This window comes from Schistocerca piceifrons, chromosome 8 (genome assembly GCF_021461385.2).
Source record: "Schistocerca piceifrons isolate TAMUIC-IGC-003096 chromosome 8, iqSchPice1.1, whole genome shotgun sequence".
Classification (NCBI taxonomy): Eukaryota; Metazoa; Arthropoda; class Insecta; order Orthoptera; family Acrididae; genus Schistocerca; species Schistocerca piceifrons.
In genome coordinates this window covers 34,610,477-34,629,800 of record NC_060145.1, presented here as the reverse complement: position 1 = coordinate 34,629,800, position 19,324 = coordinate 34,610,477, and the positions used below count along the sequence as shown (strand labels likewise).

At 43.9% G+C, this 19,324-nt stretch overlaps 1 protein-coding gene across 1 annotated transcript in view; it reads right to left on the bottom strand.

Annotated features, from left to right (window-relative positions):
* The window catches only part of LOC124711248 (pacifastin-like protease inhibitor cvp4), a 124,460-nt gene extending 108,276 nt beyond the window's left edge, over positions 1-16,184 (bottom strand). Inside the window, exon 1 of the mRNA XM_047241218.1 lies at positions 16,058-16,184. Within this exon, the coding sequence (XP_047097174.1) occupies positions 16,058-16,184 (127 nt within the window). The remainder of the gene's footprint in view (positions 1-16,057) is intronic.
* Between the last annotated feature and the right edge of the window lie 3,140 nt (positions 16,185-19,324).

Genomic DNA, 19,324 nt, shown 5'->3' with positions numbered 1-19,324 from the left:
TGCATAACACGAGATGGCTTGCGAGGTATAGATCTAAATGTGTGTCACACCAGGTAGAGTGGTATTACTAAGCCGGCGGCCGGCCGGTGTGGCCGTGCGGTTAAAGGCGCTTCAGTCTGGAACCGCGTGACCGCTACGGTCGCAGGTTCGAATCCTGCCTCGGGCATGGATGTGTGTGATGGTTCAAATGGTTCAAATGGCTCTGAGCACTATGGGACTCAACTGCTAAGGTCATTAGTCCCCTAGAACTTAGAACTAGTTAAACCTAACTAACCTAAGGACATCACAAACATCCATGCCCGAGGCAGGATTCGAACCTGCGACCGTAGCGGTCTTGCGGTTCCAGACTGCAGCGCCTTTAACCGCACGGCCACTTCGGCCGGCGATGTGTGTGATGTTCTTTAGGTTAGTTAGGTTTAATTAGTTCTAAATTCTAGGCGACTGATGACCTCAGAAGTTAAGTCGCATAGTGCTCAGAGCCATTTGAACTAAGCCGGCCGCTGTGACCAAGCGGTTCCAGGCGCTTCAGTCCGGAACCGCGCTGGTGCTACGGTCGCAGGTTCGAAACCTACCTCGGGCATGGATGTGTGTGGATCCTTAAGTTAGTTAGGTTTCAGTAGTTCTAAGTTCCAGGGGACTGGTGACGTCAGATGTTGAGTCCCATAGTGCTTAGAGCCATTTGAACCATTTTTGGGTATCACTAGTAGTGATGAGTCTTTATGTGGAAAATTTTGTTCCAGTGGCACTAGAAACCGACAGATTCAAGCTAACATCAGTACCTCACGACATATTTCTGGTAAAGGTTCGTTTCACGTTCACGCAACACCCTTGGCGCTCAAGTATCGATTGTATCTGCTCTGTGATTGTCTCTGGCCAATTACTGGGGAAGTGTAGGATCCCTATCCGTAAGATGGCGCATAAGCAGGAGCATACTGAGCTAGCGATGTGGAAGCGAGTTGCTGACAGCGGTGTGGGCAGCGGAGCTCCAGGACTGCCGAGGACCTATGAACGCTCTCTTGGGTCGCACATAGGTGGAAGGCGGCTGCCTAGCCTCGAGAGTGTTATTGGACCCATTTCGTCGGCTGGAGGTTAACTATGACCTTTTCTATCTCTGGTGGAAGCGAGAGTGTTCGGAGAACCGCTGTCTGTCTATACAGTCGACTTTACGGCGAGTCTCCTTTTCTTTCTTTTTTTCTTTTTTTTTTTTTTTTTTTTGTAACAGACAGTAACTTGATACTTAACTGTGGCGTTATCCACTACATCCTGGTTCCTATCGTGTCTTGCTAGTGTTTGTGGTCGTTGCTCCGATTTGCTGTTCTGAACCAAAGATGCTCGTTTGTATTTTTCTACCATGCTGTGTTTAGCCGATTTTATGGACGTGTATTCGCGATTTGTGCCGAGCGTGTATTATCATCTACACTACTGGCCATTAAAATTGCTACACCAAGAACAACTGCAGATGATAAATGGGTATTCATTGGACAAATATATTGTACTACAACTGACATGTGATTACATTTTCACGCAATGTGGGTGCATAGATCCTGAGAAGTCAGTACCCAGAACAACCACCTCTGGCCGTAATAAGGGCCTTGATACGCCTGGGTATTGAGTCAAACAGAGCTTGGATGGCGTGTACAGGTACAGCTGCCCATGAAACTTCAACACGATACCACACTTCATTAAGAGTAATGACTGGCGTGTTGTGACAAGCCAGTTGCTCGGCCACCATTGACCAGACGTTTTTAATTGGTGAGAGATCTGGAGAATGTGCTGGCCAGGGCAGCAGTCGAACATTTTCTGTATCCAGAAAGGCCCGTACAGGACCTGCAAAATGCGATCGTGCATTATCCTGCTGAACTGTACGGTTTCGCAGGGATCGAATGAAGGGTAGAGCCACGGGTCGTAACACAACTGAAATGTAACTGTAAGAGTACTGTTTGTATTGGTATTTAACTGGGGAGAACTTAGTAAACTGCTTGCTCGTAACGCAGCTGAGTCCACCCCAAGGACAGACGCATAGAAAAAGAAGTGAGGTTAAAATAGTATCGATTTTTCGAAACGCTTTCCATGAGAGACATTATGTTGCATATTACGACTCATGTGGAATACGTTTCTGAGCAACTCCAGTGTAGGCAACTGTTCAAGAACTACGCTTTCCAACAGCAGCTTCACAATAAATATACTCTATGATGATGTTTGTTGTGAAGTATTATTCACAACCTGAAAACATGCGTTTGGTCACAAGCATCATACAGGGACCGCTGATTGCCGCCACTCCTCGAGCTACACTTACTTGCTCACAAAATGAAGCACAGTATGCAGTCATAAACGTTCCTCACGAGTTAAAAACACATGAGCTATCACACAGTGAAATCAGTTCTAAAAACAAACTGGACTAATTTCTACTCGGCAATTGCAACTTCTCCGTAGGTGAACTTTGAAACAGATTATATTTGCGTTTTGGCTACATTTATTAATTATACTGTAAGCTAAGATTCTCTCGCCGCCGTAGCCGAGGTCGCTAACACTCGCCTGTGCGCTGGAGCTCAATTCTGAAGTACGTCGGTTCGAATCCTGGTGATGGATGAAACTTTCACAGTCAGTATTTGACCGGCCAGGGGAGCAGAGGTTGTGGCGTGTAGTTCCTGGCCACTAGTCTTTGCGTCAGTGTTCTAGATGAAATTCCAAACATCTCGCTCATCATGTGTCGAAATTGGAGCCACGCCTGTTGTGGAACTGACTATAATTTAATATTACACTTTCACAACATCACACTGTTTTAATTTCCAAGTGGCTTTTATAAGGAACATCAATCTATTTCCCAGCATGAGATCCAGATAACTGCTGTCGACCTTCTAAGAACCCTACCATAACAAAGGTCTTAATTATGATTGTAGTGTTGCTCACGCTGCTAAATATTGCATTTTCGGGCAACAAAAAAGTTATATTATGTGGCAGGTGTCATTAGAGCACAGTTAATAAAGCCATTTCTTGAAATAATGGATAAACTAGGCAGTCATCTTTTCGTGTTTCCCACGCTGGTCTTGTTGTGAACTCATGGTTCAATCGTCGAAAATCTAGGTAGTGATGATTCCGAGCTCGGATGTAAAGAGGCCAAAGTGATATTCTGCGATATTCAAAAGTTTTATAGATGTGTTTCATAAACCATTCTTGAAGATTAAACTTTTGCAAGTTAGGACAATGGTGATGTAAAAAAGTAATCAGCACTCCGAATTTAAGTTACACTTCTTTTTTATTACTTTTGTTGCAATATCACGTAACTCGTTCCAAAACATCACTTCACAATATAAAACATACTTGAAAATATCTTCCTCACTGTTAAAGTTCACATTTCATAAACTGACTACAATTTGCGTCTTTTTAACATGACGACCAAAGCTTGACTCTCTAATAACCGCTTACGCGCCCAAAAATCAGAGTTACAAGTACGTCAAAGATCATAGTGACAAAAGAAAGAATACACATAAGAATTATATCAATGCAATACATACGTATCGATGTATCGAAGTATCTCTACGTTAATGAAATCAAATCTGAATGTTGTCACAGAAATATGTTAACTATTTTACAGAAACACAGTAGAATATTGCTGGTATCGAGAGATTGAGGTGAGGTGCCGCAATGGTTTCGTAATTCAAGTACCATTACAACCTGTATCATTATTCATGCTTAAAAATAAAATAAAACTGTGAGTTATACTATCGTGAGTAAACGAAACAACAATGACTAAATCCAAGTGAATCGAAAGTGACTACACTGAATGCTTCGACATGACGTCAAATAGATTGAGTGCTGTTCTCACAGGCCCAGATGTAGGCAACGAATCGGGGTAGGGAGCACCGGAGTTCGGATACTTGTTTTAAATTCTGGTGATTTTCTGTAAAATGACGAAATGTCTAGTACGATAATGAAGTGGCTATTTTGTTTCGTCATACATATCCCGCTGAGTTGGCGTGGACTCCCTTACGACACGGTTTCCGACGATTCGTCAGCTGACATCTCTCTGTACAAACTGAACTGTCAGAAGCGTTATTAAACCAACTATAACGAATGTTCGAGACGTATCCTATTTATACGCTATCACTGAGCGCTCTTGCCGAGTGGTTGTGCCTCGTCAAAATTGCATATCGGACAAATCATTTCACAAGTGGATGTTATGTTTCCATGTCTGCCTGCCTCTCGCATGTGAGAACGCGACTGATGTGATGCCGCTCATTTCAGTAATTTCTTAACACTGTTAACACGGGATTGTCATCAAAGTGTTCAGAACCTGCCACTTTCACAAGGTGACGACGCTTCTTAATGCAAAGCAAACAGGGGATTACAATAGATACTGTGCAAAAAGGGGAAGCAAGCTTCCACACCATGCCAAGAATATCCTTTGGAGCAGTACATAAGAATAAAGCTATACAGATACTTCGTTTGTCTTGTCGGTATTAGTCAACAAAATGATGATTGAACAGAACCGTTTAAACGTGGAGGGAAAGTAACACAAAAGTAGCTTGCCAGACTGTTCAAAGGGTGACTGATGGTTGTCCTAACCACATATTCGCGAACATTTGGAACAATTTCGTTTCTATTATCGTATACTTTCAGCAGCGTCAGTTTTCGCCCTTAATTATCGTATATCCTGTGTACTATGACAATCACAATGAAAGTGTAAAAGAGAGTATTACGTATCGTGTCATGTAGCATGGTTTCTTCCCGTCTTGCTCCGTTACGGGTGAAGCGGGGACGACAGCTTACACGCCTCAGTGCTAGATATTATTTGCCTGATTTTACGTATACTGTCTCTACGGGGCAAATACATAGGGCGTTGGAGAACTTTCGTTGTTTTATAATGAAATACGGTTCTTTAAGTTATTAAAGCAGCATCCCGTGAGACGTACGGTGTCCTTCTTCGAATATCCATCAGTCAAAATTTTTCATCATTTCTGTTAGACGCTCCCGCATGTAGCCATTCACAACACACCGCCACACCGCCCTTCTTTGCTTGCGATCGATGTTCCATGTCAGAGCAGATATGAGACCTATACCCCTCAGCACTATTCATACACGGGTCGTCGAAGTGTTTCGCCTGCAATCTTTCTTGTGGACAAGCTTAGTTTTTTTAGTTTTCTACCTTCTCTTGAATCTATATGTTCTTAGTACGGTGCTTTATATCTCTACGCATCGTTACTCCCAACTATTTGTATGATGTGTCTGACTCAGTTACGCACAAGCAATACCACAGTCAATCATTTCGTGATAGACACAACTTCTCATTTCGATAGATTAAGAGTTAAATTCTAGTATTAGCTGCGTAATAATGTTTTGTCGAGATCTAACAGGATAATACTAAAAGTTATTGCGTACAAATTTTTCTAGTAGATGACTGGATCATCTGTGCAAAGCCCGACATCGCTATTAATGTCATTCGCCAGGTCATTCATGTTCCGTGTGGTTATAATTGGACTTTGCTTATTTAACACGTTATAACACGGAAGATAATTACCGTACAAGTACCAAACTTGGCAGCATTAAATAATGCAGAATCAGTTCGACTGAAACACTTCTGATGCGCTGCTACGCTACATCATATCATTACATACCGGTACCATTACTGCCACGAAAGGTGCTAAATATGGCGCCCAGTAATGTCCAGAAGAGTCTGAAGGCGCAGGTTTGCATTCTGCACAACAGAACGAAGCATATCCATAATTATGCTGGCTATTTCTCCTGGTATGCTGCGCTTCAGATCAGCATATGTGTGAAAATTTCCTGGTAAACCCTGTCCTTCAGATAGCTCCGCAACCAGAAATCACAGGGAGTGAGATCAGGTGATCGTGCCGGCCAATCATTTGGAAACGATCGCCTGATAATTCGATGATTTGCAAATCTGTTTAGGAGAAACAGGTGAACTTCACGAGCGATGTGCGGTGGGCCCCATCTTGCGTGAAAACCGTTGAGTTCATAGCGTATCTCGTAGGGCGGGAATGATATGCTGGCGAAGTACATCGCAGTAACGCTGGCCTGTTACACTGCACGTCTTTAGTCCTTGAGCGCCAACCAGTTCAAAAAACAATGGGCCAATGATGAAGCCGTGAATCCATACCCTACGGTGACACGTTCATCATGCAGAGGAACTTCATGCACAGTGCCTGGAGTTAAAAATCCCCACACTCGGCAGTTCCGTGTGTTCACCTCACCCGTCAGAGAAAAATGAGCTTCGTCTGCAGATAGCATGGTGCAGCACCAGCCCCCGTCAACTTCAATCCTTGAGAGAAAGTGGAGAGCGAAGTCAACACGCCGTTGTGCGTCCTGTGATGCAATCTGCTGTACGATATGGATCTTATACGAATACCATTTGAGAATGGTTCAAAGCACCTTCCGTACAGTGGATCACGGGATGTTCAACTGTCGTCACACAGCACGTGCACTGCCTGACGATCGGGAATTGCGCGCAGCGTTGTCTGCCGTGGCAGCAACGATTTCCTAAAACCGTCTTTGGCGCAACCGGTCATCGGCCTGTTCTACGAGAGACGCCCTATTCTCCAGTTGATTCGAACTTCTTCATTACGCTTCACACAGCAAGTGGAGAAATAGGAGCCTTCCGTAATCCCTTCAGACGGCGATATTCTCGAAGTAAAGCTGCAGCATTACTGTGGTTTTCTTTATAGAGCTTCACCAATAATGCCCTGCTCCTTTTGTCCAAGCTCATGTTGACACGTCAGCAAGTGCACTGCGACTGGTGAGGTGTGTGGGACCGTGAATCACGATGACTAATCACGGCACCTGGTGGCCGTAGCTGGAACTGGATGGTGGCGCTGCGACGCATGGAAATCATGCACCCCATACTCTGGACATTAATGCTACGAAGTTTGGTACTCTTACGGTAATTAGTTGCCTCGTTATAACGTGTTAGACAGGGAACGTGTCATTATAGCCATGCGGTATAACATGATAAGCACGTATTCCCACCTGCTAGAGCACCTTAGAAGTCTGTAGATGACTGTCCGTATAGCATAACTCCTTGCGTCCAGTCCGACAGGACATTTTCTGTTCGTATGGAATCCTGGCTAACAACTTCATAGGAACACATTTTCCTTAAGAGACGTTTATTTCGTATTGACTCAGTAGCTTTCCGAAAGTTCACTCGTCCAGTCATCCGGTTTCCCTACCCAGGGCACTGAGATGTTGCTCGACTGGCGTGGACTTCCTTTGCACACTGTACCGCTGATGCTTGTGAAGGACATCCGAAATGTTTGTAAACTATGACGCCGTAAAGCGAAAACAGACCGCACTGGACGTATTTTTAGTTTTTCTTGTGGCCTGGAGATAACCTCACGAACTCATGTGCTGCAGATGCCTTATATTCGTTTTCCTATTGCGAAACAACGTTTACGTAAAGTAATCTGCTTGTCTGACACTGTATGCTGACTTTTAGGTCTTATTTGATATGAAGAACTCAACACTCACGAAGGACTTGCAAGATAAACTGCATGTGATAGTGTCACGAAAAGAGTTTATAAGATGAGCATCAACAAAATAAGAGTAACAGAGTGGAGTCACCTCAAGCAAGACAATTCTGAGGGAGCTAGATTATGAAAAGAGTCAGAAAAAGGAGTAGATATGTGTTGATATTTGGACAGCAAAGTAATTAACAACGGTCAAAGTAGAGAGAAAATAAGATGTTAATTAGCAATAGCGAAAATAAGAGTTTTTTAAGAAATATTTTAATATATAATTTAAGTTTGAGTGTTGAGAAGTCTTCTGAAAGAAAAGAAAGAATTAGAAACAAGAACAAATGCTAACATGAGTAACTTGGAATAGATATCCTCACTGTAGCGACGCAGCTTAACTCAATAAAGGTAAGTCCTTAGTTCAAGTTTGTATACCATTCCTTTCAGAGTACATTAATAAAATAGCTCCACACTTATCAATCATACAAAACCGTTTGCTCCTCCAGAGATCCGTACCTGAAACTGGGAACTTGCGCAACTCATGCCAGAACTACAGAAAGGAAATACGAGTAATACGCTGAATTACAAAATGGTTCAAATAGCTCTGAGCACTATGGGACTTGACGTCTGAGATCATCAGTCCCCTAGAACTTAGAACTACTTAAACCTAACTAGCCTAAGGACATCACACACATCCATTCCCGAGGCAGGATTCGAACCTGCGACTGTATCAGGCGTGCGGTTCCGGACTGAAGAACCGCACGGTCACCGCAGCCGGCAGCTGAATTACAGCACATACGTTAGCGATTTGCAGTAGAATTCTGGAACATTTACTGTGTTCAACCATCGTGAATTTCCTCGAAGAAAACGATTCATTGACGAACAGCCAAACAGATTCAGAAAATCTCTTTCTTGTGAAACACAACTGGCTCTTTATTCTCACGAAGTAATGACTGCTGTCGACAGGAGATCTCAAGTTGATTCCATATTTCTAGAATTCCAGAAGGCTTTTGACACTGTTCCTTACAAGTGCCTTCTAATCAAATTGCATGCCTGTAGACTATATCTTTAATCGTGTAACTGGATTCGAGATTTGCTGTCGAAAAGGCCACAATTCGTACTCATAGACGGCAAGCAAACGATTGAAACAGAAGTAATATCTGGCGTTCCCCAGAGAAGTGTTATACGCCCTCTGCTGTTCCTGATCCGTGTAAACGATTTAGATGACAATCTGAGCAGCCTCTTAGAGTGTTTGCAGATGATTCTGTCATATACCGTTCTGTAAAGTCATTATATGATCAAAATTACTTGCAAGATGATTTAGACAAGACACCTACATTTTTCAAAATGTGGAAATTGACTCTAAATAACGAAAAGTGCAAAGCTGTTCACACCAGAGCTAAAAGAAATCCGCTAAATATCGGTTACACGATAAATCTAAAGGCTGTATATTAAACTAAATAGTTAGGGATTAAAATTACGAATCACTTAAATTGGAACGATCGCATTGATAACGTTGTGGGGAAAGCAACCAATCGGCAGAACACTTAGAAAATCCAACAGGTCTACTAAATACACTGCTTACACTACGCTTGTCTGCCGTCTTCTGGAGTACTGCTGTACGGTGTGGGATCCGCATCAAATGGGACTCACGGGGGCCATCGAAAAAGTTCAAAGAAGTCAGTCATCCCGAAATAGCGGAGAGAGTGTCATGGATATGATTGGGAAAATGAAGTGGCAATCATTAAAAGAAAGGCGTTTTTCGCTGCAGTAGGATCTTCTCGTTAAAATTCAATCAGCAGCTTTCTCCTCACAGTGTGAAAATATTTCATTGGTATGCACCTCCGTAGTGAGAAATGATCATTGTAATAAAATGAAGAAATCAGAACTCCCACGGAAGTTTTTGTTTTTTTCCGGAAAGTTAGAGACATAAAAAAATCAAATGGCTCCGAGCACTATGGGACTTAACTTCTGAGGTCATCAGTCCCCTAGAACTTAGAACTACTTAAACCTAACTAACCTAAGGACATCACACACATCCATGCCCGAGGCAGGATTCGAACCTGCGACCGTAGCGGTAGCGCAGTTCCAGACTGTAGCGCCTAGAACCGCTCGGCTACTCTGGCCGACGTTAGAGAAATAGCTTGAAGGTAGTTCGATGAAGCCGCAACACACACCTAATTCTGAATCGCAGAGTAATCAAGTACGTGTAGATGGAAGTGTTTGTCTGGAGAGTACCGATGTACAGAAGTGAAACGCGGCCGGTAAAGAAAAGGGGAAAGAAAACAAGAGGAGAAAAGCAGCTTTTGATATCCACATTTGCATACATACTCTACAGGCGACTACGTAGTGCAGGCTAGAGGGTACTTCGCACTGCACTCCGTGTTGGGGTGCCGCCCCTTCCACTCACATACGACTGCTTAAACTCCTCAGCGCGCCCCACAATGAGCCTAACCTTGCCTTTGTGGTTCTTCTGTACGCAAAACTTAAGGAACGGTAGCATGTCTCACATTGTTCACTTAATACCGTATCTCGCGTGTGAGTAGATTTTCGTTGAATAACTGGGGTCTGTCTTCAAACGACGGCCAACTAGTATTTTCTTTTTTTTCCGCGGTGCTCACCCATAAGTCAAAAACGTTTCTCACCACTGGTGCTGCGGTTTTTTGTATGCATTCATTATCCACGCACGTCAGTGATACCAGACGCACAAGAGTTTTTTAGTCTCTTTTGTTTACTCAGTTCATTTTCCCAGTGTCGTTTCAATAAACATAACTCTGCCAGCTGCTTTACCAAGGCCCGAGCCAATATTCTAGTTCAATTCCATATCCCCACAAAGAGTTAAATGAGGGTTGATTGTTTCTAATTGTGACGTACTGATAATGTAGTCATAGGGTACTGCTTCTCTGCGTTTTGTGTAGTGCACAAAAATACGTTTCTGCACATGTGAACCAAGCTGCCAATCTTTACACAGCTTTGGTACCTTAACAAGATCTCACTGGATATTTGTGCAACTGTTTCAAGCAAACATTTCATCGTACAGAGTGGAGCAAATAAAAGTAGCCCGGCCGAGCGCATACGATTGGACGCGAATGCATGCATATAACCACAACCGGTGACACGCATAACATGTGTTAAATAGCCACGTGATCCACACTAGTTCAGAGTGTAGTGCGGGCTGTGCGAAGGGGAAGATGGCACTCACAGCGGAGCAGCGGGTGTTCGTTGTGGGAAGTTACGTGACAACAAAATCGTGTAAACGGTGTGGTCAGTTGCCTGCTGAGAAGTTTAATGGTGTCAAAGTGCAAAGGGTGCCATGCAATGCTTAGTCCAAAAATGGAGTCAGACAGGATAAAAGTCAAAAAAGTCAAAAAAATATCCTGAAACGTGCCCGCACACCGAGGTTGCAGTTCACCAGAAAATGCTTCAGAGTCCTACCAAGTCAACCCGACTCCTGTCGAAAGAGACAGGCATACCACATCGACCATGTGGACGAATACTCCACCTGGACCTGCAATGTATCCCTACCAAGTGCCTGTTGTTCACGCATTAAAACCAGCAGATGCTCCTCAGCGCATCCAGTTGTGGAAGTGGCTGTTCGCTGAGATAACAATGAAAAATGAAATGAAATGATCGTATGGCATTGTTGGCCGGGAGGCCCCATACGGGGAAGTTCGGCAGCTGTATTGCAAGTCCTTTTTAGCTGACACCACTTCGGCGACTTGCGAGTAAATGAAGATGAAATGATGATGAACACACAACACCCAGTAATCACGAGGCAGAGAAAATCCCTGACCCAGCCTGGAATCGAACCCGGGACCCCGTGCGCAGGAAGCGAGAACGCTACCGCAAGACCACGGGCTGCGAACTGAGATAACAATGAACGGCTTCGACGTGATCGGTTCATTACGTCTGATAAAGGCTAGTTTCACCTGAGTGGTTGTGTCAACTAACAATATCACATGTTACCACATGTTCTGAGCAGCAAAGAATCCGCATAACATCCACGAAACACCACTGCAAGATCAGAGGATTGAGGTTTGGTGTGCAGTGTCTTCACTCCGCATTACGGGTCCCTTCTTCTTTCATCAGACTCTGACATCGGAGCGTTACATTGCCAACATTATGAAATCATTTGCGGCAGCATTAACGGAGAAAGAAAAGATCTACAGATACTTACAACAGGATGGAGCATTCGGCCATCCAGCCGGCTGAACTTTGGAGCACATTTACACAATCCTCACGCCTAACAGAGAAGTTAGCAGAGGTCAGCCCCGTCGCGGCCCTAGCTGGCCACCCAGGTCACCTGATCTGTCAGTGTGCGATTACTTCGTGTTTGGGGGGGGGGCTCAGGTCTAACGTGTATCGCAACAACCCTCATAGTCTTCAAGGATTTCAGCACAACGTTTCGGATGAGACTGCAGCAGTCCAGCTTCGATCCGCCCTCAGCAGCTTGCTGATCAGGGTCCAGAAGTGCCAAGAGATGAATGGTGGTCGCTTTTAACATCTGCTATACTGAGTTCTACATTTCCTTTCCTCTACAGTGTTTCTTTTTACCCTGGAACTCTGTTCTCAGGGCCACTTTTATTTTCACCACCCTGTATATGACTGTAAGACGCGGGAAAAGTGACAGGTGAATGTCAGTATTGTCGACTAGATGACTGGCTCACAGTATGAACTGCATGGGTCCCAACACTCTCTAGGGCATGCTGAAATTACTTCTGAGAGGTCTGTTCAAAAGAAAACTGAACTTTTGAAATAGCGTATCAGCTATAAGAGGGAGCGCGATACAGCAAGTTTGGGCAATGCTGTCAAAGTGACAAGAAAGAGCTTGAAGAACGAAGTGTGTTTGTGTTTGTTTGTGTGTGTGTGAAGTTTTGCTACAAATCTGACAAACCTTTCTTAGGCAAGCATACAGGGAGAACTGTATGAGACGAGCGCAATGCTATGAGTGGTTCAATCGTTTTCAACAGAGCAAAAATGTCGGATGGTGACGATCCAACGTCTGGACGACCCTCCACATCAAAGAATGATGACCATCTCGAGAAAGTTTGTATAGTGACTGGATGAAATCGTACCGGAAATTGCTGACGAATCCTAGCGCACATGAGAGATGCTATGCACAGGAAAAAGCCTGACGTGTGGGAAAACCAGACTTGGCTGTCCCAGACTCACGCGTCACCCCATTTCCGCGTGTATCTAGTAAAACCTCAGGTTTACGTTCTGCCCCATCCACTGTATTCTCTGGACTTCGTCTCAATAAATTTTTTCCTGCTTCCCAAACTCGAATCCACCTTGAAAGGGCGTCGTTTCCAGACCATACAGGAGATTCAGAGCAATTCGACAAGAATCAAGCGTGCCGTCCCAGAAAATGCGTTCCAGGAGGCTTTAGAATAGTGGAAGAAACGATGGGGAAGATGTATTGTCATTAGAGTGGACTGTTTTGAGGGGGACAATGCTTCAACTGTTGTACAATAAGCAGTTAATGTAGTATGGCTGAAGTTCGGTTTGTTTTCGTACACAACTCGTATTTCTGTCGATGATTTTCCATCTGATATAAGAATTTGTGTCCTCTGTGCCGAGAAATAATCTAGTCACAAATTTTGTTTGTCCTGGGACATTTATTGATGTGCATCGGTGTGCCATCGAGTCAAATGTTTTTTGAAAGTAAAGAAATACTGCACCGACCTGACCGACTCGCTTCGTGTCTTTCAGGGCGTCACGTGAGGAAAGCGCGAGTTGGGTTTCGCAAGAGCAATGTTTTCAGAAGCTGTGCTAGTTGGCCTGACGAAGGTCACGCTATTGCAGAAATTAGTTGCTGCAGAAAAATGCTGAAGATTAGACGGGTAAATCGGAGTTAACTGACGTAGAGATTGTGTATGCATTTTAGGAGAAAAATAGATCGGTTGAATGGACACATTCAGATGAGGTGGGAGAGGAACTGAAGAGAGACGCCAGAGACTGGCTACGGTAGGTTGCAATAGTTATGGAGAGATATAGGGATTAAGATGCCTAAAGAGGACAGATTAGGCTGGGGTTGTACGTTATACGTGTCTAAGGTGGACTTCAGTCGTTAGAACACGTTCAGCAAGTGTGGTACTATGTGTTGAATTGTATAATGTTTTTTATGACGAAACGAAACTCTGTAAGCGGTGCGGATATGAATATGGCCACGTCCACCAGGCGCCTCTTGATTTTAAATGTTTCATTTAAGAGAGAACTTCGTATAATTTGGTAAGTTTAATCTACAAGAACTTCGTATAATTTGGTAAGTTTAATCTACATAACGACTTGGCATGAGGTCCAACTCAAAATGAACATATTTTATACGGTAAATTTTTAAAGACCTGAAAATAACAGCAAGGTCTGTCGGAAACAATTGCAAATAAAGAAATATTTACGCGATCTTGGCGTTAGAAAGTTTTGCAGCGAATCAGTCTCCAGGTTCAGTACACTCCAAGAAAGAAAAGATATAGTAGGAAGGAACTGTCCGAATGTGACGTAGATCAGTAGATGTGATGTGCATGTAAAGACGAACAATGAGAAAGAGAATAAGCTTCACAACGCTTTGGTCTACTTTTGGCCATTTTGCAAGCAGTTATTTGGCTTGGCATTAATTGATAGAAGTGTTGGATGTCCTTAATACATGCCAGATTCTGTCCAATTTGCGCGTTAGATAATTTAAAACCCTGGCTGGTTGGGGCACCTGGCCAAGGTAGGATTTGACAAGCACAAATATAAGCATTTAAAACTCTCGCTGTGTACGGGCAGGCATTGCTGAAATATAAATCCAGGGTAGCTTGCCATGAAGGGTAACAAAAAAGGGTGTAGAACATCATGGACGAACCATTCTTTCCAAGGATGCAGCGAATGACAACTAAAGGGTTCCTACTATGAAAACAACTAGCACCCCAGACCATCACTCGTGCTTGTCAGGCCGTATGCCGGGAAAGAGTCAGGTTTGTATGCCCCTGAGGCGTAGCGCCGTTTACCGATCCTACCTTGGAGGGGGTTAAGTGGGAGATGTGTCTCAGAGCTGGATAGTGACAGATGGTGACGCGAGACTGGACGCGCACGTAGTTTATGTATCAGCCGATAGAGGACAGTACTGGATAGGGGACTGTGATTTAGGTTCGACTGTACCTACTAGAGTGCACTAGAGTAATAGAATTTTTTCATAAACTGTTCTAGCATTTTCATAAAGTGTTATTACGTCTTTTTGTGTATGTAAAATGTTATAAATGTGTTTTAGCAGTATGAATGATGCGTGAGTGTGGTTTAAGGTTAATATGAAGATAATTGTTTAACGAGTTATGTAGTGGAATTTAGTGTGGGAACATTTCTGAAGAAGTGTGGATGTGGACAAAGGGGATTTTTGTAGAATAGATTTGTAAAGTAAGTTTATGGTAAAGGGAAAGTTGATTCAGGTATAAATAACAATAGTAAATAACTTTATGGTTCAAATAGCTCTGAACACTATGGGACTTAACATTTATGGTCATCAGTCCCCTAGAACTTAGAACTACTTAAACTTAACTAACCTAAGGACGTCACACAACACCCAGTCATCACGAGGCAGAGAAAAATAACTTTATGCATAAACAAAACTTCAGCATATTAGATGATTACGTCGGTAAAAAGTGCACTCGTTAGGTTTACTATTTTGCGATTGGTTATTGATGGAAAGCGCCGATTGACGCGGGAGAATGTTGTTTTGCCATTGGCTGTTGAGTAAACTGACCAATGGTAAAGGAATATTCTTCGCGCGTCTTTCTCTGCTGGTAGAGAAGACTTAGAGTATTCTAGAGAAGAGTTGAAGCCTAGCCATGAAACAGTACGGACGTGTGTAGTAGTAGTTCCGATGGAAATGATAAGTTGCCGGATCTAGCAGTGTTTCATACACCAAAAGTGTTGTAAAGTGACGGCATAATTATTCCGATGGGGTGTGTAGAAATATCGGAATTTTTAAGTGAATTTTGTGACGAGAAAAATTCCGCGTGGCGTATTGAGCAGGTCGGTGGCTTAAAACTGTGACTGCATTAGGTGCCTATAGACTTAAAATTTGTCGAGCATTCTCAATCAAAAACAATCCGTATTTCTGTAGCTATTACGTTTTCTGGAAATGCAACACCATAAACTTGCTAACGTGAGTGAAAGGGATTGCGAGTGACTGTGTCAAGACAAGCACGGGCTTGGCAGTGATACTTGTTCACCTAAGTTTCAGAATATATTAACTGAGTACAAAATTTCCAACCTTTCATTTCGCGTGAAAACTTTCTCCCGAAACGTGGATTAGTGGCTTTAATTGCAGCCTGGTTCACGTCGAAGTACAGTAGGTTTCACTCGTCTTTCCTACTGATGATCTGCTGAGACATTGTTCACAGGTAGGTGCTGGTTCGTCGTAAAGGGAGGGAAGGAACCGCGCCGCCGCAATGGTACTGTCCCTTGTGTCTCTAGACACATCTTCGATGGTTGTAGAGCGGTACCCATCAATAAAGAGAATTCCATTCCAGTCAATGAGTTCCCTCCTACTGTGCGTCGAGCACTAGACACTGGCTGTGGAGGCAAACACCGGGACCCGGCAGTGCGCTCACCTTGCGTCTGCCCAGCGGTGTCTGCGGACGCCAGCACAGTGACCAGCAGCAGGGACAGCGACAGCGACAGCAGCAGCAGCAGCGGCAGCCGCAGCAGCTGCGGCACGCAGCGCGCGCCCCGGCTCATCTCTGGCTGGACTGGCCGCCCAGAGGCCCGGCCGCCCTACTTGAGGGCCGGCGCGCCACCACGTGACCCCCAGTCGATAGCGGCCCCGGGCCAGCCGGCCGTCGCCATGGCAACCGCACGCCGTACCTGCCGGCTGGACCACTGCGCCAAACGCCGTCCTTCACCTACTGCGGTGCGACGGTACCCAGCGCGGCGCAACCCTGCGACCATTGCACTCTGTTTTCGGTGGCGTTCTGTACGAATTCGTGCACAACGGTAAGGAAAGTTGGGCTACAGACCAGTGTGGCAACTGTCGTGGTAGGCAAGCTGGACAGGAACCATAATGATTAGCGAACTAGATGTTGGTGAAGTTGTGATCTTCAGTCCTGAGACTGGTTTGATGCAGCTCTCCGTGCTACTCTATCCGATGCAAGCTGCTTCATCTCCCAGTACATACTGCAGCCTACATCCTTCTGAATCTGCTTAGTGTATTCATCTCTTGGTCTCCCTCTACGATTTTTACCCTCCACGCTGCCCTCCAGTACTAAATTGGTGATCCCTTGATGCCTCAGAACATGTCCTACCAACCGATCCCTTCTTCTAGTCAAGTTGTGCCACAAACTCCTCTTCTCCCCAATTCTATTCAATACCTCCTCATTAGTTATGTGATGTACCCATCTAATCTTCAGCATTTTTCTGTAGCACCACATTTCCAAAGCTTCTATTCTCTTCTTGTCCAAACTATTTATCGTCCATGTTTCACTTCCATGCATGGCTACACTCCATACAAATATTTTCAGAAACGACTCCCTATCACTTACATCTATCCTCGATGTTAACAAGTTTCTCTTCTTCAGAAACGCTTTCCTTGCCATTTCCAGTCTACATTTTATACCCTCTCTACTTCGACCGTCATCAGTTATTTCGCTCCCCAAATAGCAAAACTCCTTACTACTTTAAGTGTCTCACTTCCTAATCTAATTCCCTCAGCATCACCTGACTTAATTCGACTACAGTCCATTATCCTCGTTTTGCTTTTGTTGATGTTCATCTTATACAATCCTTTCAAGACACTGCCCATTCCGTTCAACTGCTCTTCCAAGTCCTTTGCCGTCTCTGACAGAAATACAATGTCATCGGTGAACCTCAAAGTTTTTATTTCTTCTCCATGGATTTTAATACCTACTCTGAATTTTTCTTTTCTTTCCTTTACTGCTTGCTCAATATACAGATTGAATAGCATCGGGGAGAGGCTACAACCCTGTCTCACTCCCTTCCGAACCACTGCAACCCTTTCGTGCCCCATGAATCTTATAACTGCCATCTGCTTTCTGTACATTGTCAAAAGCTTTCTCTAAGTCTACAAATGCAAGAAACGTAGGTTTGCCTTTCCTTAATCTTCCTTCTAAGATAAGTTGTAAATCAGTATTGCCTCACGTGCTCCAACATTTCTACGGAATCCAAACTGATCTTCCCCGAGGTCGGCTTCTACCAGTTTTTCCATGCGTCTGTATATAATTCGCGTTAGTATTTTGCAGCTGTGACTTATTAAACTGATAGTTCGGTAATTTTCACATCTGTCAATGCCTGCTTTCTTTGGTATTGGAATTGTTATATTCTTCTTAAAGTCCGAGGGTATTTCGCCTGTCTCTTACACCTTGCTCACCAGATGATAGAGTTTTGTCAGGACGGGCTCTCCAAAGGCCGTCAGTAGTTCTAATGGAATGTTGTCTACTCCGGGGGCCTTGTTTCGACTCAGGTCTTTTAGTGCTCTGTCAAACTCTTCACGCAGTATCATATCTCCCATTTCATCAATGGAAGAGGATGTCCTCTTCCATTTCCATAATACTGTTCTCAAGTACATCGCCCTCGTATAAACCCTCTATATACTCCTTCCACCTTTCTGCTTTCCCCTCTTTGCTTAGAACTGGGTTTCCATCTGAGCTCTTGATATTCATACAGGTGGCTCTCTTTTCTCCAAAGGCCTCTTTAATTTTCCTGTAGGCAGTATCTATCTTACCCCTAGTGAGATAAGCCTCTACATCCTTACATTTGTCCTCTAGCCATCTCTGCTTAGCCATTTTGCACTTCCTGTCGATCTCATTTTTGAGACGTTTGTATTTATTTTTGCCTGCTTCACTTAGTGCATTTTTGTATTTTCTCCTTACATCAATTAAATTCAGTAACTATTCTGTTACCCAAGGATTTCTACTAGCCCTTCTCTTTTTACATACTTGATCCTCTGCTGCCTTCACTATTTCATTCCTCAAAGCTACCCATTCTTCCTCTACTAGCGAACGAGATAGTAAATACTAAATGTCTTTTTCCAAATTTGTTTCACAGAGGAAGAATGCACTGTAGATCCTTCTCTAGATTGTCACACAGATGAAAAAATGGTAGATATCGAATAGACGACAGAGGGATAGAAAAACAATTAAAATGGCTCAAAACAGGAAAGGCCGCTGGACCTGATGCGATACCAGTTCGATTTTACACAGAGTACGTGAAGGAACTCGCCCCCCTTCTTGCAACGGTGTACCGTAGGTCTCTAGGAGAGCGTAGCGTTCCAAAGGATTGGAAAAGGGCACTGGTCATAGATTTGCTGAACTATAGACCTATATCTCTAACGTCGATCAGTTCTAGAATTTTGGAACACGTATTATATTCGAGTATAATGACTTATCTGGAGACTAGAAATCTACTCTGTAAGAGTCAGTATGGGTTTCGAAAAAGACGATCGTGTGAAACCTAGCTCGCGCTATTTGTCCACGAGACTCAGAGGGCCATAGACACGGGTTCCCAGGCAGATGCCGTGTTTCTTGACTTCCGCAAGGCGTTCGATACAGTTCCCCACAGTCGTTTAATGAACAAAGGAAGAGCATATGGACTATCAGACCAATTGTGTGATTGGATTGAAGAGTTCCTAGGTAACAGAACTCAGCATGTCATTCTCAATGGAGAGAAGTCTTTCGAAGTAAGAGTGATTTCAGGTGTGCCGCAGGGGAGTGTCTTAAGACCGTTGCTATTCACAATATACATAAATGACCTTGTGGACGACACCGGAAGTTCACTGAGGCTTTTTGCGGATGATGCTGTGGTATATCGAGAGGTTGTAACAATGGAAAATTGTGCTGAAATGCAGGAGGATCTGCAGCGAAATG